At 44.5% G+C, this 25,095-nt stretch overlaps 1 protein-coding gene across 1 annotated transcript in view; it reads right to left on the reverse strand.

Moving 5' to 3' along the window:
- RAB1B (RAB1B, member RAS oncogene family) overlaps positions 1-25,095 on the reverse strand; it is a 184,281-nt gene that overhangs the window by 102,758 nt on the left and 56,428 nt on the right. Inside the window, exons 3-4 of the mRNA XM_069207925.1 lie at positions 9,556-9,651; positions 8,733-8,828 (exon numbers count right to left, since the gene is read on the reverse strand). Coding sequence (XP_069064026.1) covers positions 8,733-8,828; positions 9,556-9,651 — 192 coding nt within the window. The remainder of the gene's footprint in view (positions 1-8,732; positions 8,829-9,555; positions 9,652-25,095) is intronic.

Raw genomic sequence — 25,095 nt, forward strand, 5'->3', positions numbered from 1 at the left:
ATGGTTGTGGGGCCCACTTGGCACCACCGGGATAAGGGTGAGGGATGTCTGCCTGAGTTTCTTTACCATGTAAGGAATCAGTGGGAGGGGAGGAAAGGTGTATGCACAAATCCCTGAAACATTCATCCGCAGAGCACTGGGGAACTTAGGGTGTAAAAACTAGGAGCAAAGTTTCATCATTTTGAGTTTTTGTGTGTAGTGTAGCCATTTTTATGTAGCATTTGCGCGTTTGCTTCAGGCGTTAGGCCTTTGTGCACTTTGCCCTGGATGCATTTTATTCCTTTGCTTGCAGCATCAGGCCTCTGTGCACTTTGCTCTAGATGCATTTTATTCAGCTTCGTACTGTTATTTTTTCAACAGCCAGTTCTACAGTCTTGTTTTATTTTTTATATCACACTGTTTAGCCTACTTCAGCACCGGAGTTCTCAATAACACATTCTTGCTCACTCTGTGCTTCAGTCAAGGATACAGTCTGGTACATTGCCGATAGACGTGGTAGGAGTTTAGTCTTTGGGTTGTAGACTATATACATTCATGCGTAGGGACGTTTTGTTACCACATTGACATATTAGTTATAAAAACACTTCCTTGTCCTAATACAGGCAAGAGGGTGATTGCGACCAGGGAACCACAACTAGACACTGACAGCCTTGTGGCAGATGCTGATCCAGATCACAGGCCTTTGCTCAGGTATGAGGGTTGATGTCGTCCCAGGGAATCTGAAAGGCAAGCTTAGAGCTTAACATGCTGTGCTCGAAAAAGAACTTAATTAGAGAAAACGTAATCTATTAACACTATGATAGCGTTATTCTTATGTTTCACTCTTCTTGTGACTATTTCAATCCTACTGTGTTGTATGGTTCTGGTTATTGCGGCTCACGCCTTATTATCTAAAATGCAGTCGTTTTATTAAATCAATCTATAAAACTTAAACTGCCTTTGTCATTTGTATATGAGATCATACCGTAAATGAGAGAGCTGGTTGGGATCTGAGCGACCACGACTTCCCTGAGAAGTTCTAAAGATGTCATGCGCTCGGTTGCCCAATCATCCCTCCCCCTTGGGAGAGATGAGGCACTGCTAGTTAGCCGGAGCAAAACCGGATTGAAGGTGACAGGGGTCCTTCCTAGTGGGTCAGACTTAGTCCCCCACACCAGGAACGACCCTGCTACCTAGAAATCCAGTAGTCTCATTTAGGATAATGAGAGCCAACACGAAAAAGCAAAAAAGTCTAGGTTTGGGCTGCTCCATCTTTTTAAGGGATTAGGACTTGAGGGGGAGTTCCCAAACATGGACTTGTTACTACGTACTGCTAAGCAAGTCTACAAAGTCGTCCACTCCAAAGAGATACTGTACCAGGAGATAATCTTGGTGGTGAATTGTCCAATGCCAGATTTGCTACACTAGGGCCAAGAGCTGACAGGAGTGAGTGCCTCCTTGCTTTGCTGGGTTGAACATGGCGGTCATGTTGTCTGTGTGCACAAGGACTACTTTGTCTTGAATCTGGGGAAGGAAGGCTGAATAGCTAACAATTTCAAGTGGTCAATTTAGAGATCCCTTTATTGTGGTGGCCAGAGACCCTAGAAGAGCATGTCTGGGAGGAATGTTCCCTAGCCGACTCAAGTCTGTGGTAATGGTCACCTGCAAAACTGGGTTTGCAAAGGGCCTGCCATAAAACAGATTGTTGCTGTTTCACCGCCCGCTGCAGAAAGCAATGGGGGCTGGCCCTTACCAACACTACATTTTCCAACTGACCCTCAGCTTGTGACCACTGGCTTAAGAGGCACTCCTAAAGTGGGCGAATATGGAATTCGGCATGGGGCACTATGACAATGAATGAGGCCATCATTCCCAGAAGGCACATCACCAAACAAACTGGGAGTGGACAGAGTGGCAGACAGAGGGAGAAGCTGCTGGAATGTCTGTACCTTTTGGGGACTGGATAAAGCTTTGCCCACTACTGAATTCAGCACTGACCCTGAGAAGGGTTGAATTTGGATTGGCTCCAATTGTGAGACGGTGTCATTCACTGGGAACCTCAGATTGTGCAAGGGGGGAGGGGGGCTGCTGCCTGGTTGTGGGTTAGGCATTCCTTTCTGCCTGCTCTCTTAATCAGGCAGTTGTAGAGAAAGATGCAAAATCCTCCTCTACAGAGGTGAGCTGCTACCACCGCTAAACATTTGATAAAGCTCATGAGGCTGTGGTGATGCCCGAGGGTGGTACCTTGATCAGGTAGTGTTGACCACTTACCATGAAGTGGGGGTAGCACAAATAAGCTGGATGGATGAGGATGTGTAAGTAGGCATCCTTCAGGTCAAGTGTGGCCTTGAAGTCGCCCTGCTACACGAGGTTGGGGGGAATGACATCCTATAGGTTGCCCATGTGGAAGTGTTCTCACAGGGTGTATATGTTGAGTGGACAGAGGTCGATGATTGGTCTGAGTGACCTGTCCTTCTTGGGAATAAGGAGTATAGGAAGTAAATGCCTTTACCCTGGTATTATGGGTCATTGGCTCTTATAGCTCCTTTGAGTAGCAGTGCCAGAACCTCTTCTTGCAGCAATGTGAGATGTTCTGAGCTGATGCTCTGGGGGCGGGAAGGGAAGTTTAGTAAGAATGAGATGAGCTCTACGCAATAGCCATGCTGGATGACCTCTATAACCCACTGGTCTGTTGCGATATCCTACCATTGGGAAAGGAACCCCTAACGTCTCCCCTCAACAGGTGTTGAGAGATCAGAGGGATGCAGGGTAAGTCCTTTTTTGAAGGGAGAGGTTCCGTTATAAGGAGTGCCTCAGCCTTAGCCCCTGGAACTGTTCCCTCAAAAGGAGCCTTGTAGGAAAGCTGACTCTTTATATATCAAAATGAGATGTATTGAGCAAAGAGTCCAGGGGTTCCGTACTTGTTGACAGGGGCTTGCTCTAGCAATCCCTAGGAGCTCTTCTAGAGAGTAGTGTCGTCAAGCAGCCTTAGGCTTATCAGAGAGGAGTGTTAGACATCTGCAATTACACACACAGTCAATAAATGAGACACGACTCAAAAAGGAGATCCAAATCTATTTGAAAAAATAACAAGTCAATCAATTGGGCGGGTCTTACTAAGCACAAGCTTGTTAACCCAGGCTGTCTCGAGGCGCTGAAGTGAAGCAGTGGGACTCACTCGGCTGATGGTGGTCGAAGAGCCAGGTCTTGAGCTGCCTTCTGAAGTCCCTGAGAGAGGCGGTTGTGTGCAGGTGGATGGTGAGGGAGTTCCAGGATTTAGTGGCGAGGTGGGGGCAGGAACGTCCTTCCAAGCTTTCACGGTAAATGCATGGATATGCGCCTGGCCAACGAAGGCTGAGCAGAGTTCTTCGGTGTTGTGGAGGGCCTTGTGGGCAAGAGTTTGAAGAGGCATCTTTGCTGCACGGGGAGCAAGTGGAGGGACGTGAGGTGGGTAGTAATGCTGGTTCTTCTGGGGAGGTCGAGGAAGAGCCTTTCAGCTGCATTCTGGGTGATCTGGAGGTGGTTCAGGGGCTGCTTTGTGGTTCCGGCGTAGAGGGCGTTGCCGTAGTCGAGGCGGCTGGAGATGAAGGCCTGAGTGACCGTCTGGTGGAGATGGATTTCTTGCGAAGCATGCAGAGGGTATGGAAGCAAGCAGATGATACATCATTGATCAGTTGTTTGGTGGTCAGTTGATGTCCAGAATGATCCATAGGTGCCTGTGGTCCAAACAGGTGCTCCCCATCAAATGGAAGGTTGATGAGGAGCTGTTGCACCTCCAGCTTGAAGCCCAACACACAGAGCAAAAATTGGCACCGAAGGATGACTGACGTGATCACCCTCCTGGCTGGTGTGTCTGCCACATTCAGTGCACACCTGATGGCTACAATGGAAATAGACTTGCCTTTGTCCCCGTGTTTACAAAACTGATTAGGCAGATTCTGAAGGAGCTCCTGTACCTCTTCCCATTGGACTACTGTAGGAAGAGAGAAGGACTGCGGAATTAGCGATGCGCTAATACCTGGCCACACCCACAGCTACTCTCTTGCCTGCAGCATCAAACCACTTGCTCTCCTTGTCAGGAACAGAAGGTGAAGGGTGTCCAGTGGCCTGGGTTGCAGCTCCTGTTCTAGCAGGAACTCGGTGGGACATGACCCAGAAATAGAGTGGGTCAGAGGGAGTAGGCTTATATTTCCTTTCGGTGCATGGTGTCACCGCGCAAGATTTCACTGGCACTTTAACAATCTCAGGGGAGGATGTAATCATCCCTTTGATCATTGGGAGGTACTGAACAGAGTGATCTGTCTTAAGAGTGTCTCTATTAAAAAGTCATCCTCCTCTGGGGCGAACATCTCTACCTTAAGGTAGGCGGCCACAAGCTGAATGTTACTGTGGTACGCTGCAGTGTAACCTCGCAAGAAGGCCCTATCTGGGACAAGTTTAAGCAACCTGGGTAGACTGAGGCAAGGTCCTTGGCCAGTGAATAAGAGCTGGGTCTGCCAATATCTGAGTATGACTCCAGAGAATGCCACAGTAAAGGAACTGGAGTGAGGGAGGCAGTGGTGGTGAAAGTGGTGGTGGAGGAGGAACAGAGACTTTGGGCCTCTTGGCAGGTACGTAGCACATAGCAGAATATCTGAGAAGGCAAGCCTGCGTTTCTTTGGCATGGTCTTCTTGGAGGCTGTGATCTTGCCAGTGTGTAGATGGATGATGATCCTCTTCTGCCTTTCGTTGAGCTCCTGCAGCAGCCCTTCGATGATAGGGCGTTCCTCGACATCGAGAATGGGCTTTGTAACTGGCTTTGCTTCAGTGCCAACAACATGTTCAGCTTCGGTGAGGGAGCCGGTATCGAAGGTTCGGCGCTGACAGGTATCATGCTCCAGCGAGAAGCAAAGTTTGACCCAAAGTTTGAGGCCCTTGGAAGGGTCTTTTCTCGGCTCAGAGGCTTTGCTATGGGCGGTGGCACACCGGAAGGTGACAGGGGCTTTACACAGGGCTGAACGCCCATCCCCCACAGAGCTGTTTCTGAGTTTTGTGAAGGGATCGAGCATCAACAGTATTGAGATGGATGTAGAGTCCTGGGAAGCTGCCTGTTCTTCGATCAATTCTTTCTCACATGTTTAAGATTTGGCTTGTGTACTAGGAAAGTTGGGCAAGGCACCCAATGCTTCCTTCTCTTCCTCGGAATCGAGTGGTTCGGCATCGCCAAAGATATTTTGTGTTTCTCCGGCGGATTTGGCCATCTGTGTGTGGCCCCACTGTAAGTTTTGATGCTGGTGCAGTGTCTTCTTGCTGCAGAATGCCGAATAACAGTTGCGGCGGGTTCTATCATGCTCCGCGAGAGGCAAACATTGACAGTGTGGAGGCTGGCCCAGGGGTATTTGGAGTGGCAATGCGGGCATCTCTTGATGGACATCCATTCCATTACCTCATGTGCCGATTCTTCGAAGGGTAGTGTGGAGCTTGTGGTGGCCCAAAAGACCCCAAGGGGAGAAAAGCCTGGTCGCACAATAACAATAGACTCAACAAACTGATTAGGCACGATTAGAAGAAACGGGTCTAAAAGTCTTTTTGAATGGGATGGAAGGCAACTGACTCGAAGGCTGCGACATGAATCAACAAACTTGTCGAGACCAGGAGCACACGGAATCACAATTGAACCCTAGGCAAAGAAAAAATAATCTAACAATGGAGTCAGTGCCCATGCACATCCATGACCAGAGGAGGAGTCACCACGATCTTGTCATTCGAAAGACATCGTCTGAGCTTAACATTAGATGGCAGGAGTTTGCAGAGCATGTGCAGGGGCGGGGATTTCTATAGCCTGGCACCCAGGACATATTGTTTGGGGTCCAGGACAACACGTTTTCATTGTTCTTTTGTCCTTGGGCCAAGTAGGCCCAACCCGCTGAAGCAGAAACCCTTTGGCTACCAGTTTATACGGAAAGGAAGTGTCTGCAGTTGAGGTAATATTTGTGTACATATGTTCATGCTGTTGAAACTTTTATTTATGGTTCATTAATGCAAGGCCTTTATTATTAGGGTGAAAACTGTAAATAAATGTTGTAATTTCGAACTACAATAAAGACAGTGGTTCCTGTAAATAAACGTGTGCATACTCGCTTAAAAAGTTTAACAATATGAAGCTACATATCATGCTCCCAGAATGCTCTCTGATTAGATGCAAAGGTTTGCAGAAGCCTGTAAGCAAGACTGATGATTCTTTGTTTTTAAAATAAAAAATTCAGAAAAAAATGCAACTAGGAATGAGAATGTTTTTCTAAATTACTGTGAAATTTTAGGTACCTTTTTTAAAGAACTATTTAGTAAAATGTGTTGATGTATGCTGGTATTTCCAAAAAATATTCACAGTGGAAGATCAGTGTAACCAGTTTCAACAATATTATGGAAAACATGAAAATAATCAAGCATTTGCAAAGCCAACCGTTCTGACATTGGTAGTCAGTCTTGTAGTTTTGTCAAAGCATGTCTTGTTTTGGAAAACGTTATTGTTGTGGGAGTTGCAAGACCCTCACCATTGTAACAAACATTGGCAAAAAGCAAAAATATTTTTATGTCTCAAAAAGCACACATAACCACAGTAGATCCTGGCATTGAACAAAACTACTTTATGTGCTAATGTGCTCCTTATGAAGAGCAGAGTGTTATCACTCACAGTAAAGATAGCTGATAGATTTATGGAGACAGAAATAACATTTTAATTTAAAAATAAAGTTCTTGGTTAACGCCAGACCTAATTAGAGGCCCAATTCTTGAAGAAAGTCACAAAAGTGCACCCATGGTATATGTCTTTGCATTAGTGCATAATGAAGGCTTTTATGAATTCACAAGCATTTACATAACTAGACCAGGGAATCGTACTCCTGGAAAATATCTGTGAACTGTATTTTAGCATGACAAGTATGCATGTGTAGATTTGCTCATGCGACAATTTATTGAGCGTTTACAAGTTCACCTTCTCTCCAACCATTTGTTTTCCCAGCCCTGGAAGAACTTCTATGCCTGTCCTTGTCAGCAATACATTTCCAACCTTTCTCAGTATGGGAAAAGATTAGAGCTGAGCTGGTGAAAATCCTTCAAATGTGCAAGTTTGTAGGTCTGCACAGCCTCTAAGGCATTCCAACCCTGGAACTATTCCTTACTGCTTCCTCCAGCCCCAGTATGCAGATCTGCGAAAAAGGAGCCAAAATAAGGAAATTGCTAGTATTCAAGACCTACTATAGTATTAACTCTGGCATAATCACAGAGGCTATTATCAGAGCTCTTATTTAATGAGATTGCTGCCATAATTTGTAGCCGCACTACGTGGCACCAAAGGGACAAGCCAGTTTTTTTTACAGGACAAGTAGATTTATGAAGCAGCCTGTCCTGTCCCATGCACAAGTAGATATTTTATTAAATTCCACACACCCATTGTGTTCCTAGAGCCATGCATACTACAAACACAGAGTTTCAGTCTGACTTGGCTTCCACAGATTGGTAGAGTCTGGACCCCTGATGAGGCAAAAAGATAAACATGTAGAGGAAACCTCTGACATAACAAATTCACCAGAATCTTCAATACAGAAGTAGGACTGTGCACGGCTACTGTGGCTAATATTTCGGTCCACACAGCAGTAGTTTAGTGAGATCAAGTTTTTAAAGATTGTCCTGATCTGCAGGAACCTTCAAGAGGTACTACCAACTGCATGCACCCAGGGATTCCTCTACCAAACCAGGTGACCAACGTTCTATAATAATGATGGGTACCTTCTTACTGCTAATGTTATGGCAAGAAACACATCCTTCTAAATCAAGTTAGACTGCTTCCACCCACAACAAAGTCCATTACCTCCTTCCTTACCAGACACTCTTTGGACATTCACAAGAGAACATTCCTATGATCAAATAAATTTGAGTACAGAAAACCTAAGAACTGGAAGACGTCAGTTTCCAGAAACAAGATGCATGCTTAGTGGGGTACTATGGACATGAGATACAGACTATGGGAGGGCAACCTTCCAGAACTGTTGGCGGCAGTGCATGAAGCATATCTTAACCAGCACGCCAAAGAGAGGAAGACAATTTCTTCAAAATCCAACTAAATGTTAATGAAAGGGAGACAGTGCCAGTAAAATACAGGTGGAGCACAGGAGAAGCTGATCCCTGTATGATGGGGGGAGGGAGGGGGGGGGATTGAGAGAAAACAAGAACTGGTTTTGCTAGCTGGTGCTTCACATACAGAAAAGAGGTTGCGAGTGTGAATGGACAGGTGCACAGATGCTCCAAAGTTCTTAAAGGTGCAACATATTTTTTTTTAAATCTGTTCAGTATTATGCATACAGTCAAAGCCAAACAGTTGTGAAGAAGGAAGTACTAAAGGCAGCCACTCTGTGGACAGGATATTCCTCTGTGCTGAAAAAATGTCCACAAAAAACATTTTAAAAAAAGAAAAAAGATGGCAATCCTATTCTAAACACAACTGTCCCAAGGCTACTGAAAACCCCAAAGAAGAAAGTGGTAGGATATTTCATTCACTCCAGCCGAAATCCTTTCGAGCAATACTCAGTGTCACAGCCTGTTTCTCTCACTGTCCAAGGGGTTTGAAAAGAAACTTCTTCCCCCTAGTCATTTTAGAGTGAAGTCTCTCTTGATGGACACAATACATCCTCTCAGTATAAAGTTTCCTATACAGTGTACAGGACACTCCCAGTATAACATTCCAACACTAAGCAGTGTTTAAAGTCGCTCCTTACCTGGTCGGTGACATCATACACCACAATGATACCGTGAGCCCCTCTATAGTAACTGGAGGTGATTGTCCGGAACCGCTCCTGACCAGCTGTGTCCCACTGAAAGGGTAAAGTCACACAGAACAGATATTGAGGAGTGTAACATTTGACAAACCATGATATGGCACTGCAGGCTTCCCCATATGCATTCTAGCCTGCTTAGCTGCTACTGAATACTCCACCCTGTCCCCATGAGGCATGCTTGGAACTCTAGATCAAGCCTCACTATTGCTTGACTGTCCTCAGCCCTGTGCAGCAAAGACACCTCCACAAACCATCAGTTCATGGTCCTGAAGATGAAAAAGGAGGAATGAAGGCCCACAATATAAAATAATGTTTTCATCTTTCTCTTGGGGGCAGGTAATAGTAATGGGCAGCGGGAGGTAGTATTGGAAGGCAATGCCTCAGAGTTACAAGTATCCGATCTAGAGCAGAAGATGACTGGGAATCCCTTTCTTTATGTCCAGAATTGGAGGGTTAGAAAGTGCCTGCAAGAGTGGTTGATACACGGCAGTGCTTGAGATATCCCAGGAATAAGATCAGTGCTAGAACTGAAAAAGCTCACTGGAACTTCCCACCAATGAAGCGAAAATGATATATGGGTGATGGATGGAGGAGTGTGCAAACAGAAGGTTTGGGGAAGATCTGAGATGAGGGATTCTCTGTGGAGGTCTGCGCAACCAGGGATGCGAGGGCATGATAATTAGCAATACTGTTTGCCTTTCAAAGATAACCACCAAGGTGAAAGTCTCTTCAGGCCCTTATGCTAACTCATTCACATACTCACGATTTGCAGTTTGATGGTTTTCCCATCCAGCTCTATAGTTCGGATCTTGAAGTCCACCCCGATTGTGCTGATGTAGCTCTCTGTGTACGTGTCATCCTACAAGGAAGGGAGCATTTAGCATTGGTAAACGTTAATGCTGACATTCAGATATCCCTCGCACAACATCCACCAAAAGCCGTGGTCAAAGGGACCTTAGAGTTTAATATTGAAATGGGAAGAGTGAAGATAATTGCCCTGCATATTTACATTCGACAGAGCCCCAAACAACAAATCGCCTCCCATCTTTTATTTTTTCATCTCAGTCCCAATTCCAACCAGTCTGATACTACCAAAGGAGCTGTGGATAAAGATGTAACATTATCGTATTCTTATATTTACCTCCATCTAAAAATCAGAAGGCAGGAAACTAGATGAAAGATTGGCAGTAAATATGACTGTGTGAATTCTGCAGAGAGATTTTCTATTACTGTTAATCCAAATCGAGTTTTATTTATAGTGGCTACATTGAGAATTACTTGCAAGTATCCTGGCCTTCTTAACTGCATATCAGAAGATAACAGTAGACTGACTAAGGCGATTCCAGCAAGTTAACAATTCTAACACTTTGGAATGCCCCATGCAACATTACTCTGTCAGGCATTGGGAGAAGTTCTAGTGTGGTGTAGAGAGGCAGAATGGCACACGGCTTCAATCTACCAAGCAGTAAGGTGCCACATTGAGCCTTCTCTCAGCTGTGCTGGAACTGAGCTTAAAGAACTAGTGGGAGCAGAACTTTATTCAGTATGAAGGGGAACGAGAGAGGAGAGAGACAGAGAGAAGAAAAGGTGTGTGGGTGTTGGTGTCGTGCTGAGAATATGCAAACAGGACGATCCAGTAGTTTCACCCACTGCTTTTCTTTGGAATTGAAATATTGGTAATCTATGCAACTAGAAAATGTCAACACATCCAAACGAAGCAAGATCAATGCTCACCTTTCAAATGACACTCCGCACACAGATACAAATCCAAGTCAAAGTGAATAGGCATATTTGAACCTCGAACAAACTCAAACAATTAATCACTCCAAAATGGATTGTTAATATTTGTATGAATTTCACAAATGGGAAAACTTGCTTCGGCCTTTATGTCATACTACTATATTAAGGTGAAAGGCCAACAAAATGCCTTTATTTAAACTTACAAAGATCATCAGTGCGGTTTAAATGACCTCAGAGTTATGAAATCCAACATTTTAAGTGTATATGGGTCTAAAAGTGAAAGCAAGCAAAACCTACAATGGTAGTTCTTTACAATTTACAAATGGTAGGCCTCCCACGACAAAAGAAAGGTTTCAAAGATGGGGAATCTGCATGTAGAAGACACCATGTATATTACCATGCACAAAACATAGGAAGACAGAGTTGAGTCTGAAGCATATGACATCTGCAAATAGCTTGACCTAGCACTAGGAAAGATGCATGGGGCACAAGAGCACATAGTTAGAACTATGTTCCTAAGCCCATCAGAGGTTCTACACAGCCAGTTAAATCTCGTGTCCGTGAAATGCCAAATGAAGCACAATTTGGAATCCCAATACATACTCATAAAGGAAAAGCAGTGAAAATGGGAATTGATCATTGTATCTGCAACACCCCAAGGATGTCATTTTGGTTAGAGACTCATACCATACGATAGTGAGATGAAACATTTTAACAGGAAATGCCAAGAAGTAATTCCTACATATCACATGGTTCAAGACAAACCTGAAGATGTGAAAAATGTCTTGGAGGAATATTCTCACTGAAAAACTACAGTCTATTTCATCAACACTAGGTCTAAATTCATCTTGTAACCAAAAGGAAGACTGGGTCTCCAATTCATTTAAAGTTATCTCTTATCTCTGAAATACAGGTGACATCATGAAATTTGAGCTAAGATCTTATAGATCATCAAGAGGGACTTTGCAAAGTAGTCACGCCCCCTTCATAACTCTATATGGACAAAATGCACATCCATAGCCCTCTATATCATGACTTCCTCTCCCACCGAAACTCTGTTTCAAGAGAAGCCATACAATCATATGTAGATCTTCAGTGGCCTCAGTTTCCCTTAAATTATAAGGGAATAATTTTGGAGAAAAAGTTACTTATCTTAAGTATCAATATTTCTGGTGAATACATAACCTTCCAGCAGATTTCTCACTATATGAATGCTTTCGGGATTCAGACTGGTCCAGAAAACTTTCCCCAGCAGTACCACTAGGCGGTAGCACACAACATTGCCTCATGATGAGATATCACTGGGGTATAGGAGGCGCCCACGAGTGCACTGGCGTCAGTTCTAAAAACATTTTCTGTGCCCAATTACACATGCAGAGAGGAATCAAAGTAGTCAAAGCTCATCAGCAAGGATTATGTATCCACCAGAAATATCATTTCTAAAGATAATTAAACTTTTCTTCTGATAGATAATTTCTTCTCAGATTCCTCCCCTTGTGAATGAGTCCAAAAGCAACACTTAAGGGTGAGGTGGGAATAAGTAGTGGTGGTTTACCAAGGGAATTACACAACACAGATGGGGCAAAGTACAGGTCACCGCATGCCGGAAACACGTGGCAGAAGTGGCTCCAAAGATTAAGCAAGGAAGACCACATACTTGTTTGATATATGTTGGCAACTGAGAAACCCCTTGAGAGGTGTGGAAGTAGCCATAGCTCTAGTGATATGAACATGGATGCCCTCCACAGGGTCTTTTTGGCTAGAATATAGCAGATCTTGATATAATTCGGCAACACACAGGGAAACAGAGTGCTAGTTCTCTGCCTAGTCCTCTTTAGGTTAAGGGAAGCCAACTCAGTCCTGTGGTGTGCAGTCACTGAGGTATCAAACCATACATATGAGGATCAACCTATGAAGCACTTCCTCCTCCTCAGTTGGATGTAGAGAATGATGGAGGATAATAGACTGGCCCATTTAGAATAAAGAAACAACCTTGGAAATGAGCACTAGCAATGCCAAATAAGTCTAGATTATGAATAAAAGTTCTTATTTGTGCCAATGACTGGTTTAGGCACTCACAATATCACCATACATGCACTTTCGCTCATTATTGCACTCATGCATTGATCCATCCATTCACTTACTCATTCTTGCATTCACCCTCTGACACAACCACCATAAAACTCACATAAACTCAACAATATATGCATGATAAATTAAACAAATACAAATGGAACAAGTACTGGCAAATTCCAAAATCTATTGTCTTTGTCAATTTTTATTATATGGTGGACAGAAGTTGACCTGTGTGAAAAATGTAGACAAAAAGTGTATGACATGGCCAGCTTTAACTACATGGCAAGCTTTAACTACGTCACAGCATGTTTTTTTTTAGGTCGAGTCTGCAACACAGTGGAACACACAGAGGAGAGGATGTGGCGTAACGGCTAGAGTGGCTGACTTTGAAGCTGGTCTCAGTGGAGGCTCAACATCCTGGGATTCTGGTTAAATGACACAATGTAAATAAATGTGCCTATATGTAATGTAACTGGTGTTCTTTTAAAGCACCCCGCTAACGTGGGGACCAGTTCGCACTAGATTAACCTGCAAAAAAGATCTGGCAAAATAGCCAGAATGCTAGTGGGGGGTGGCGTTAATTGTAACTGAATAAAATGCAGAACGCCTAACATAGGCCAATACACTAATAGTGCTAGCTAAATCTCAATTTTCACAATAGACAACAATTTCAAATTAGGAACCCATTTCCATCTATGTTAACAATGTGAGTATGTTTTACATCCATTTGTTGACGTTCTAGGATCTGCATTATGCTGTACTGTGTATTAGCATAGCACTCTTGCCATTGGTGTAACCTTGCGGTGCTAGAGAACCGAGAGGAATTAGAGGGGCCTCTGTAATGGAAGTCCAACACAGTGGAACACACAGGGGAGAGGAAGTGGTGCAATGGCTAGAGTGGCAGACTTTTAATATGAAGACCAGTTTGAGTCTCGGTGGAGGCTCAACATCTTGGGATTCCGGTTAAATGACAATATAAACTAATGTACCCCTCGGTAATGTAACTGGTGTTTATATAGAGCGCTCCGATACAGTCTGGTCAATTTCGTGCAATATGAAACTGCAAAACAAAACAAATCTGGCAGACGAAAGAGCCTAAGTGGATGTGGGGCGTGGTGTTCACAGTAACTGAAAAAAATGCAAAACGCCTAGCATAGGCCAATCCCTAATAGAGTTAGCTAAATCTTAAAGTTCACAATAGTCAACTATTTCAATATCGGAACACTTTTCAATCTATGTTACATACGCGAGCTTGTTTTACATCAGTTTGTCGATGTTATAGGATCTGCTCTATTGTGCTGTACTATATATGGTAGCAAAAATATATTAGCACACAGCTCTTGCCATTCGTGTGAACTCGTGGCGCTAGAGAACCAAGAGGAATAAGAGGGGCTTCTTTAACAGAAGTGCAACACAGTGGAACACACAGGGTCAGAGGATATGGTGCAATGGCTGGAGTGGCGGAGGCTCATCATCCTGGGATTCTGGTTAAATGACTTAAAGCCCTCAAATACTATTCAGTTCAGTTCGATCTATATGAAACTGCAAAACAAGTTTGGCAGATGGAAGAGCCAGAGAGGGGGATGGGGTGCAGCATGAGGGAAGGGCGAACAAGGAAAGTAATATGAGAGCAGACAGACTGCAAACACGTGCATTCCTAGAGAATGCATTTATAGAAGTTTTAAAAAGCACCTTACGAAGCATGTGGTCAGTGGAAGGACATTGGGGAAAAAGCCAGTAAGCAGTGACAGGAGTACTTGGTCCGAGAGCATGTAGGGCAAAGGAGAAAGCAGGAAGTGAAAGAAGACGTAGTAGATGACGTGCAAGCCAATCAAAAGCACGTAACTAAGAGTGACGTTGGACTAAGCCAATGGAAAGCTCAGGTAAGACAGGGACGGTTTTAAGCCCCTTTAAAGATTTGTTTTTAGCACAGTGTGCGTGTGCAGGTGAAACTTAAAAAGGAAAACAGGTTGCTGTGGCTTAGGCTTGCAATAGCAACATAGCAGCTGGTGTTGGTCTAGCACAGGTAAAGAGCATATAGTATTTTTTTTTTTTTTTTTTTATGTTTCAGCTTGTCTGCCACATCTAGAACCAATGTGTTGGACATCTTGGAATGGTAAAACAATGAAACGTCATGAGAAACCGGCCACATGTAATGGGGCTCAATGTAGATGAAATGAGAAGGAAGCAACCAGTTAGATGTGCCTGGAAGGGTGTGGTATCCTCTTATGAAACATTTAAAAAAAAGCAGAGAAGCAATTAAACCAAAGGTGAACTATAAAAGGGTCAGGGGTGTGGAATTTATTAAAATATCTACTTGTCCACGGGACAGGTTGCTTCTCAAATCTACTTGTCCTGTAAAAAGATCTACTTGTCCCTTTGGTGCCATGTAGTGTGGCACCAAATTATGGCAGCAATCTCATTATGTAAGAGCTCTGATAATAGCCTCTCTGATTATGCCAGGGCTACTACCATAGTAGGGCTTGAATACTTGCAGTTTCAATCCCTACTGTAGCATTTTCCTTATTTTTCCACCTTTCTGCAGATCTGCATACTGGGGCTGGAGGAAGCAGTAAGCAATAGTTCCAGGGCTGGAATGCCTTTGAGTCTGCAAACCTACTAACCTGCATGTTTTAAAGATCTTCACCAGCTTCTCTCTAATATTTTCCCATAATAAGAAAGGTTGGACATTTACTCCTGACAATGGCAGAATTAGAACTTCTTCCAGGGTTGGGAAGCAAGTGGCTGGAGGGAAAATGAACTTGCAAATGCTCAATAGATTGTCACATGAGCAAATCTACACATGCGTATTTACCCATGCTAAAATACAGTTCACAAATATTTTATAGGGGTACGACATATACCATGGGTGCACTTTTGTGACTTTCTTTAAGAATTTGGGGCCACATGTAGGTAGGTTCAGATTTGCGACCCGCAAATTGCGAGTCGCAAATCCGAATGTAGGATGGTGTCCCTGACACAATCTGTGATTCGCAAGGGCTTCGCAAATGCACACCTCATGAATAATCATGAGGTGGGTCGCAATTTGCGACCCCCTTGCGAATGGCGGCCTCACAGGGATGGTGGCCTGCTGGAGACAGCAGACCACCATGTCTGTGACTGCTTTTCAATAAAGCAGTTTTTTTTTTTTGTAATGCAGCCCGTTTTCCTTAAAGGAAAACGAGATGCATTACAAAAACGAAAAATGAAACGTTTTCGTTTCATTTTTTCAGAGCAGGCAGTGGTCCTGCGGACCACTGCCTGCTCTGAAAAAAAAATGTTTACAGTGACATTCACAATGGGGAAGGGGTCCCAGGGGGACCCCTTCCCTTTTGTGAAAGTGTTAGCACCCATTTGAAATGGGTGCAAACTGCAATTGGTTTGCGCCCGCGTTCGCAAAACAATCCTACATTGCACTGCGAGTCGCAATTAGGAAGGGAACACCCCTTCCTAATTGCGAGTCGCAAACCCGTTTTGCGATTCGGTAACCAGGTTACCGAATCGCAAAACTGGGTTTGTGCATCCCAATGTGCTTTTTGCACGTCGCAAACAGCGAAATTCCTGTTTGCGACATGCAAAAAGCTACCTACATGTGGGTCTTGGTCCCTAATTAGGTCTGGTGTTAAAGACATTTTGTTTTTATTAAACTTCTATTTCTCTCTCTTTCAGCTGGCTTTACTGTGAGTGATCGCATTCTTCTCTTCCACAAGGAGCATATTGGCACACAAAGTAGTTTTGTTCAGTGTCAGGAACTACAGTGGCAATCAGTGACGTAACGAAACTGGAGGGTGCCCCTTTGCAAAGAACATGAAGGAGCCCCCTCTCCAGACTCACTCAGGGCAGGTGCTGTGCTGAAGGGGCCCCCTGGAGGGCGGCTGCGGGGCCTTTGTTATGCCACTGGTGGCAACGTGTGCTTTTAGAGTTCAAAAACGTTTTGGTTTTTTTTTGCCAGTGTTTGTTAAAATGTTGAGGGCCTGGTAGCTCCCACAACAATAAAGTGTTACAAAAGCCATGTCAAAACAAGACACGCATTGATGAAACTAAAAGACTTATAAAAATATGTCAGATCAGTTGGCTTTGTCAGTGTTTGTTTATTTTCATGCTTCCCATAATCGTGTTGAAAATGGTTACACTGATTTTCCATTAGAAATATTTTTGGGAAATACTAGCATGCATCAAAACATTTTACTAAATGACACCTCATTTGCATCTAATCAGAGAGCATTCTGGGAGCATTATACTTAGCCTCATAGCCTAAACTTTTCAAACATGTGTATACACGTTTTTTTTATTTGTACTGGAACCAACGTCAGTAGTGAAGTGTGACCTTAAAACATTTATTTACAGCACTCACCCTAATAATGAAGGTTTTCAAATAATGAACCATAAATACAAGTTCAAACAGCATTGTCTTTTGGAAACACATTACCTCAACTGTAGAGAGTTCCACTGTCTGTAAAAAGCCAGCCAAAGGGTTTGTGCTGCAGAGGGTTGGGCCTACTTGTCCCAAGGACAAAGTAAACATAAAAGCTTGTTGCCCTTGACCCCAAACAAGATGTCCCGGGCATCGGGCGATAGGAATTCCACATCCCTGAGGGTACTCAGGGAATCAGGTACAACCACTTCTCGGACCTCACCTGGTCAGACCACTCCATCCTACACTTCACCATCACTAGACATACTGGATCCATCCCCAACCGCCACAGCGCGCTCCTCCCACAGCTGAAGCAAGTTCACAGAGCAACAACTGACAGATGCCTTCAGCACCACTCTGCCTAACTACCCACCCAACCCGGACCTGGCACTACAGAACTTTAACAACTGGATCACCAACTCCGCCGGCATAGTTGTTCCCACCAAACCGGCCAAAATACACAGACTAGCCAAACGAACCAATTGGTACACCTCAGTACTCAGCATGACAAAATGCATATGCAAACAGCTGGAGAGAAGATGGCGCACCAGCCGGAACGAAATAGATAAAGCTGAATTCAAAACAGCCCTCAACAACTCCCACCGACGGATCAAAACAGCAAAAAGGGAGGCCCTGACCGTCTGAATCTATACCAGTAGCAACTGATCCCAGGAACTCTTCACCATTGTCAGACAGTTTACCTGCCCTGCAGCCACTGAACCCACAATCCCTGCATCACAGAAGCTCTGTAATGCACGCACCGACCATTTCCACATCAAAATAGCAACCATATACAAGAACCTCGTCGCCCCCAACCCTCCAGCACGTTCAGCCTCCAATCAGCCACCGCTACCGACCACCCTCTCAACACCTGGAAACAACTCAGCGATGATAACACAACTACCCTTATGAGCACCATCCACTCCAGAGCTCCCACCGACCCCTGCTCCCACCATCTCTTCAACCTCAGAAGAGACAAAATGAGCCGCCAACTTGTCACCATCAACGCTTCGATAACTACAACCACCTTCTGTGACGCATGGAAACACACGGAGGTCAGACCACTCCTCAAGAAACCCTCGGCAGACCCCAACAAACTACAAAACTAGTGACCCATCTATTGCTCCCGTTCCCTGCCAAAGTCCTGGAGAAGGCCTTTAATCTCCAACTCACCGAACTCCTTGAGAGACACAACATACTAGACCACTCCCAATCTGGTTTGTGAACCAACCACAGCTCCAAAACAGCACTGATCGCTGATTCAGACAACATCTGCGCTCTTCTCGACAGAGGGAAATCCGCCACCCTCATCCACCTCGACCTGTCCGCCGCCTTAAACGCGGTTTAACACTCATCCACCACCTGTGCCAGATAGGAATAACCAGGGACATGCTTAGATGGATAGCACCCTTCATCGCAGGAGGCACCCAGAAAGTCAGCCTCCCCCTTCACATCACTCACCAAGCATAACATCTGCAGCATACCTCAGGATCCGCCCCTACGCCCGACACTCTTCAACACCTACATGATGTCCCTCGCCAGCATCGTCCAATCTCACGACTTGAGCATCATCTCATCATCAGACACCAAAGACACCCAGCTCGACCTATCGCTCTGTGCCAACCCAATTACAACCAAGAAAAATTTCCACAACTGCATAAAGAGCATTGCAACATGGATGAGGGACAAAGCTGAGCACAGATAAGACTAAAGTTCTGATTTTCAGCAAACAAGCTGCCCTCTGGAACGATGTCTGGTGGCCGGCATATCTCAACCCCAACCCACGCAAAAAGACCACACCAGCAACCTCAGCACCATCCTAGACAGGAACAATCTATGAGACGCCACGCCAACTCTGTTGCCTCTGCCTGCTTCCATACACTTGCTCAGAAAAAATTTCAAGCGCCTCCCCATCAACACATAAAAGACAGTTACCCACGTTCTTAGTACCAGTCGGCTCAACTACGATAACACACTCTATACTGGCACCTCCACTGAACTCATTCAAAGGCTCTAAACAATATAGAATGCTGCAGCAAGGCTGGTTATTGACCTGCCCATGAGAACCCATATCTCCCAGCAGGTGTGGAGACCTCCACTGGCTCCCGCCCAGAAGTGATGCCACTTCAAGATCCTTACCAACGCCTACAAAGCCCTCTATGACCAAGGACCCACCTACCTGAACCAGCGCCTGCACTTCCCCCACCCCAGTAGGAACCTTCGCTCTGCACACTCTGCCCACGCACATGTCGCTGCCAAGCTGAAGGATGTGCCCTCTCCTTTCTCGCCACCATGGACTGGAAAGCCCTCCCCATCCACCTCCGTACTGCCCCTTCAATGAGAGACTTCAAGAAAGGGCTAAAACATGGCTTTTCAAATAAGACCATTCTCAGCGCCTGGATACCCTCGTGGGTGACAAGTCGATCTTTACAGATACATGATTAATTGAAGGAGAAAAATGAAAATAAAAGGGCAAGGCAAACCAGCCAAGACACTGAAGCTCACTCAATTTCAGGTGGATGTATACTAATAATAATAATATGTATCAGAAAATTACGTCATTTACAGGGCAAGTGAGCCAATGACTGATGTGGATTGAACCATTAGACATTGTAGTGCACAGTCATGGATGGAAGCAGAGTGTAAATGACACTCCGACAGACCAATGGCAAAACAGGGCTGTTGCCACTGGGTAGTTTTAGTTAGGGTCGTACTTCCATAGGAAATGCCTTTTTTGTGTTCTTAATACCTTTGGCACCATTTCATGAATCTTCACAAACCTTTCCAAAAAAGTGCTCTTTTCACCTACTTTGTGCATGGAAGGTTTCTGGGTGACTCATCAAGCGAGGTGCTGAGAAAAGGGGTGGGGAGGGGACGGGCTTTTCGGAACTGCAAAATGCCATTTTCCCAATTCATTCTTCCATTGGCACTTTAGAAACAGGAACTTGGGTATGGGGTCCCCAAGGTCAAAAGTAGCTTGGGGAGAGTGACCCTGTGCCCCCTCCCCTTTATTTAAAAATGGCCCCAAGGGAAGAGGTACTCGTGCCGTAAAGGCTCGAGGGGGAAAAGAAGGGCATGTACCCTACCCTTTAATTACAAAGAAAGGCCCCTGGTGTCGGGGTCCCTGGGCCAAAGGTGGCTCAGGGAAGGGTCTATGCACCTTAATAAGAAAGGCCCGGGGGCAGGAGCCGCTTATTTATTATTCGCTGCTCTAGTATGGTGTGCCCCTTAATGTCCTGCGAGGGATTTTTTGTTTATTACATTTTTTTAAGCTTGGTGGTCCCCCTAGAATAGGGAAGGTTTCCACCAATAATTTTTTTGCTGCTTTTTTTGGGGGGGGGGGGGGGGGGATGTGAAGCAGCCCCTTTGACCTCGGGGGAGCTTACCATATTTTTGTAAAGAACTTCTAGCTGCAACTCAACACTCTTCAGCTGGAGTAAAAGTCCCTTTTGTGGTTGTTTTTCTTATTGTAGTTTGTGGGCAAAAAATGTTAAAAGAAAGACTTCGATATGTTGCTTTTACTTGTAAAACTATTAAAAAATTAAATGACAAAATCTTTCCTTTTAAAAACTTCAGCCTACAAATTGGAATAATAAAACTATGTTAAAGTTCTCACAGATGTTTATTTTAACACAAATGCCTACTGACCCAAAACACCTCCACTCCGCAGGACTCTTCCTCGCACTCATTCCACGCTTACACAGAACCTGATCAGGAGGTCTGACACTCTCTTACATCGCTCCTAAAGCATGCAAATGCCTTCTACTCCACATCAGAGCCTCCTCCTCCGCTCTTCTTGAAATCCGCAAGAAGCTGAAGCCCTGGCTTTTCAATTAACCAACCTCCTATATGTAGGGGTAGGCTTACACACCTGCTCAGCACCAGGATACCCTCACAGGTGATATTGCACTTTACAATTCACATGAAATTGTCAGGAGTCGGCCTTGCTGACATATGGGCTGACCCAGTGTTTGGCACCATTACTTATTTTGGGAATGTGTGTTTTAACTTTCGGGGTGGTCCTCAGTGGATGACTGCTGCCCAGGCGCTTACTCTGGTTATGGAAGACAGCTCTGAGGCAAGATCCGAGACTAACACAGCAGAACCTGAGACCGCATCTGAGGGAGCAGAAAATGGAAGTAATTTTTCAATCGGCAGTGTTAAAACCACTCACTAATCTTCCCGCGATTCTGAGGGCCAAGATAACGACAGCCCTGCTGTCCCTTTACAAGCAGAGTCTGTGCAGCAGAACAACAGCAGCAGGTTAAACAAACCCACAGAGCAGGCAGGTGCTGCAGCAAACACAGAATGAGTGCTCTCTTAGCAGCCCCCCCAACTTAGTTCAGCCCAAAATTCCACCTTTCACAAGCGACGCTTGATGCAAACTCTATGTAAACGTTTGGAAACATAATGAAAGTTATATTGTCCTTATACTAAAAATGTGAAAGTTATCATCATACAAGATATTGTGTCCTGCACCCTTTTACAATAACACTGGTTATGATATAAGTTACTAATTTAATTTTCACACTTTCAAAGCAAAAGTAGAAGTGCCGGTGAAGGAGTACTGGAGGACATTTGTTTGGATTATCACTTTAGGGAACTTAGGCAGTATTTCCCAGCATATTTGCCTTACTTTCAACAGTAGATATGCTCACGCAGAGGAATGTAGGCCTCAGAAGCATTCTCAGACATCCCAATTAGCAGCCACAAACTAGAAGGAGTTGGATTCAACACAGTTAGTACGCTGAAGGCACACAAAATACATGTTTTCTCGAGCATCATGTAGCTAAAGATGGAGGGCATTAGTATAGGTTAAATTTGCAAGTATATGGGACTAGAAAGGAGAGGTTAGGAGGTTAGGAAAAGCTTAGTCTAGGTGTGCTTTTATATGGATACTGCACAGGTGGAAGGCTGATAGTAAAGGTAGTACAGATACACATGCAATCACTTCATCTACAGGTTAAAAACCACTGGCGTACACTTGCCCCGTTACCGAATTACTCCTTCAGTCAAACAAGCAGATAATTCCAAACCATACAGAATTCAACAGGCAGCCTCCTCCCTCAATATCCCAACACACGGCACCTCAAACACCTTCACTGACTCCCCATCCACTGCTCTTTTCAAACTCCTGTAACACATTCAAAGCCTTACACAGCACTGGTCCACCATACCTCAATTCTGCCTCAGAAATCAGAAACCTTCCAGACACCTTTGCTCAGCTGGACCCATACTCACATCCATTCAAATGCATATACAGCACTAGTACAAGGCGAAGCAAGTTCTCTGAATTGGCTCTACAATTAGTGCATTTGGCACAAATCAGAACACTTGGCTCTGCGACTAGGTTAATTCATGGATCGGACCTGACAGGTCTAGTGTCAGCAACGGATACCCTCTTGGGCGTTCGTGTGCTTTACCAAAAAAAAAAAATCATAACATTACAGAGAACTCTGAATGCAAAGCTACATGGCTGGGTAAAATATTTGTCCTGCTTGCCATGTTCATCATCTGTCAGAACTTAGCATATGTTCAGTTTACTGTATGGCAAGTGCATTACAGTCACAGCACAGAACAGAACAGTGGGCATGACATATGCTACGTTTTCACTGACTACCTTATGGGTCAAGAACTAAAGTTCTTAGTAGTTTATGATGTGCTAATTAGGGAACTTAGGCAGTAATCCTCAGCATGTTCACCTTAGCTTCAAAGGTAGATATGCTCACTCAGCTTGAGCAATGTAGGCCTCGGAAGGCCTTCTCGGACAACCCCAACTTGCATCTACAAAGTGGAAGGAGTTGGATGTACCACAGGGAGTGTGCTTAAGACTCATGCAAAATATGTTTCCCTGAGCCTCATGTGGCCGTCATGGGAGCCATTAGTAAAGGTTTACTAGGCATGTGTTCGGTAATGTTCAGAATGGAGGGGGCTACAGGACAGGTGGTAAAAATGTAGTCAAAATGTTCATTCATTTGTGAAGGATGTGGATGCACAACTTTCAACATGTCTGGACGTATATGTGTTTATAGAGGTTTGTTTGTGGTCTTTTTGTGTGCAATTAGTTGGTGACTGGATGACAAAATGTCTCAAATTGGGATTCCATCCTGTGGTGTATGCATGTGATGGGCCCTTAATTGGCGGCAGTATGTTAACATGAGTGCACTGATCTGTTGGATTGGGCCAGTGGTATGGAAGTCTTGGGTGTGGTGCTTGAATGGCGTGTGAATGGGCCCCAAAGCAGTTGGTGCCTTGTTGTGGCATTATGGCTCACCTTCAGTAGTCTTGATTTCAACATTCAGACATTTTGAGATGTATTTGTGCTTTGAAGCTAGCATTTCAAGCAGTGCTAAAGCCAACCAATGTAAGTGGTGGATTACCTTTAAAAAATTAGTGCAAGATTTATATCTGTGGAGCTAAGTATACTCTGTCACAATGGAAATACAGTATCCTTACCGTGGACAGAATAGTCTGCCAGCCCAATACATATCTGGACAGACCGTTTGTGTAACTATGGGGTAGAGTACTTCATCTCTTGCATGGCTGCACCGCATCCATGTTGCGACTGAGTAGGGGCCACCTGTGGCTAGCTTCTATGTCTGCCCACCTAATTTAGATGTACAGACATACAGATCAGTTTTCACTGCCCGTCACCACCTGGAAAATCATGGTGGTAAAGGGCAGTGAAAACTGTCCGATACCTCTCTTTCCATGGGAGATATCTCCCATGGTGAGAAGGGTATTTTTTTTTTCTTTTTCCAAAAAGAAAATACAGCTTCAGGATTGCTTTTTGGAAAATTAAAAAGGAAAACTGATGGGTGGCTCCTTTATGTTAATTGACTGGTGCATCAAACGTAATAAGACACTGACAGAGACAGCCAGAAAGCAGCTCTTGACCATGTTTTTGAGTTGGCCATCACAATGGCAATCGCTAAAGCCTCCACCAGGGCAAAAGAGTCTTCTTTGTTAGCCAAAATGTAACTATGGCACTTCCTAATAATTGCTTGCTTCTTTTGCAATCTAAACACCGGGAGGTGCCCAGTGTGGTGTAACTTGCATTGATTCTGTTCACTTTCCCATAATACTCTACAAAACTTGAAAGTGCACACCTGGCTAACAATCTGTTGAAATCACAAATTGACAACCAACCAGTGTTCCGGCGTGTCTCCACATAAAAACCAAACACATTTTTTGTGGGTGGCCCTAGCTCCCACGATTGGACAATGCTAAAAGCACAACATAGATGCATTACATTTATCCAGTGAAAGCACACAATTATTTTTTTGCAATGTGGATAGCTGTGGATTGTAGGTGCTAGCTCAGCCGGTATGTAGGCAAACCTGCTCATTTTCTAAAACTGGAGAACCAGGAAGTCCATGGGTGAATGACTTGCAAGGTTCTTACCAGCAAACTTCAAACTCTGGTAAGAAGCACACGTTTTCTTCACACTTCTGTAATGGAAAGACCTGGACTCTGCAGGGAGCCACAGGTTTTCTACCACCCTGAGTTCACACGTCTCCAGATAAAACAGCACCCCACTTGTGTGGGTAGGCCACGACACACAAGGCCCTATATCGCTACTTTGAGAGATTTGTAATAGGGGTACCTGCTGTATTTGGAGCTGTGCTGTGGAGCCACCCATGCAAACCTACAAATCACAGGCATTTTGTTTTAAATTAGATAACCAGGGGAGTCCAAGGTGGTGTGCCTTCTTGGATCCCATGAGGTTCTCTTACCCACAGTGCTCTGCAAACCTCAAACTATGCCTGAATTCACACATTTTCCTTTCGTTTGTGTGATGAAAACTTCTGGAATCTGCAGGAATCCATAAAATTACTATAAATCTGAATTACCCCACTTGTGCCGATAAAAACACTGCCCCACCTGTGTGGCTGGGCCTAGCGTCTGCTACAGGAATGGCTCAAACCAAGGTCAATGGGAGCTCTCAAATCCAAAGCCCTTGCCTACTATGGTAATCTGTGCTCCATATCGGCTTTAATTTACAGTTAAAGATCGCAATTCAATGCCTATTGTGTTTAACATCTATGCTTCACGATAAAAAAGTCAGGCCTC

Source organism: Pleurodeles waltl, chromosome 9, assembly GCF_031143425.1.
Source record: "Pleurodeles waltl isolate 20211129_DDA chromosome 9, aPleWal1.hap1.20221129, whole genome shotgun sequence".
Lineage (NCBI taxonomy): Eukaryota > Metazoa > Chordata > Amphibia > Caudata > Salamandridae > Pleurodeles > Pleurodeles waltl.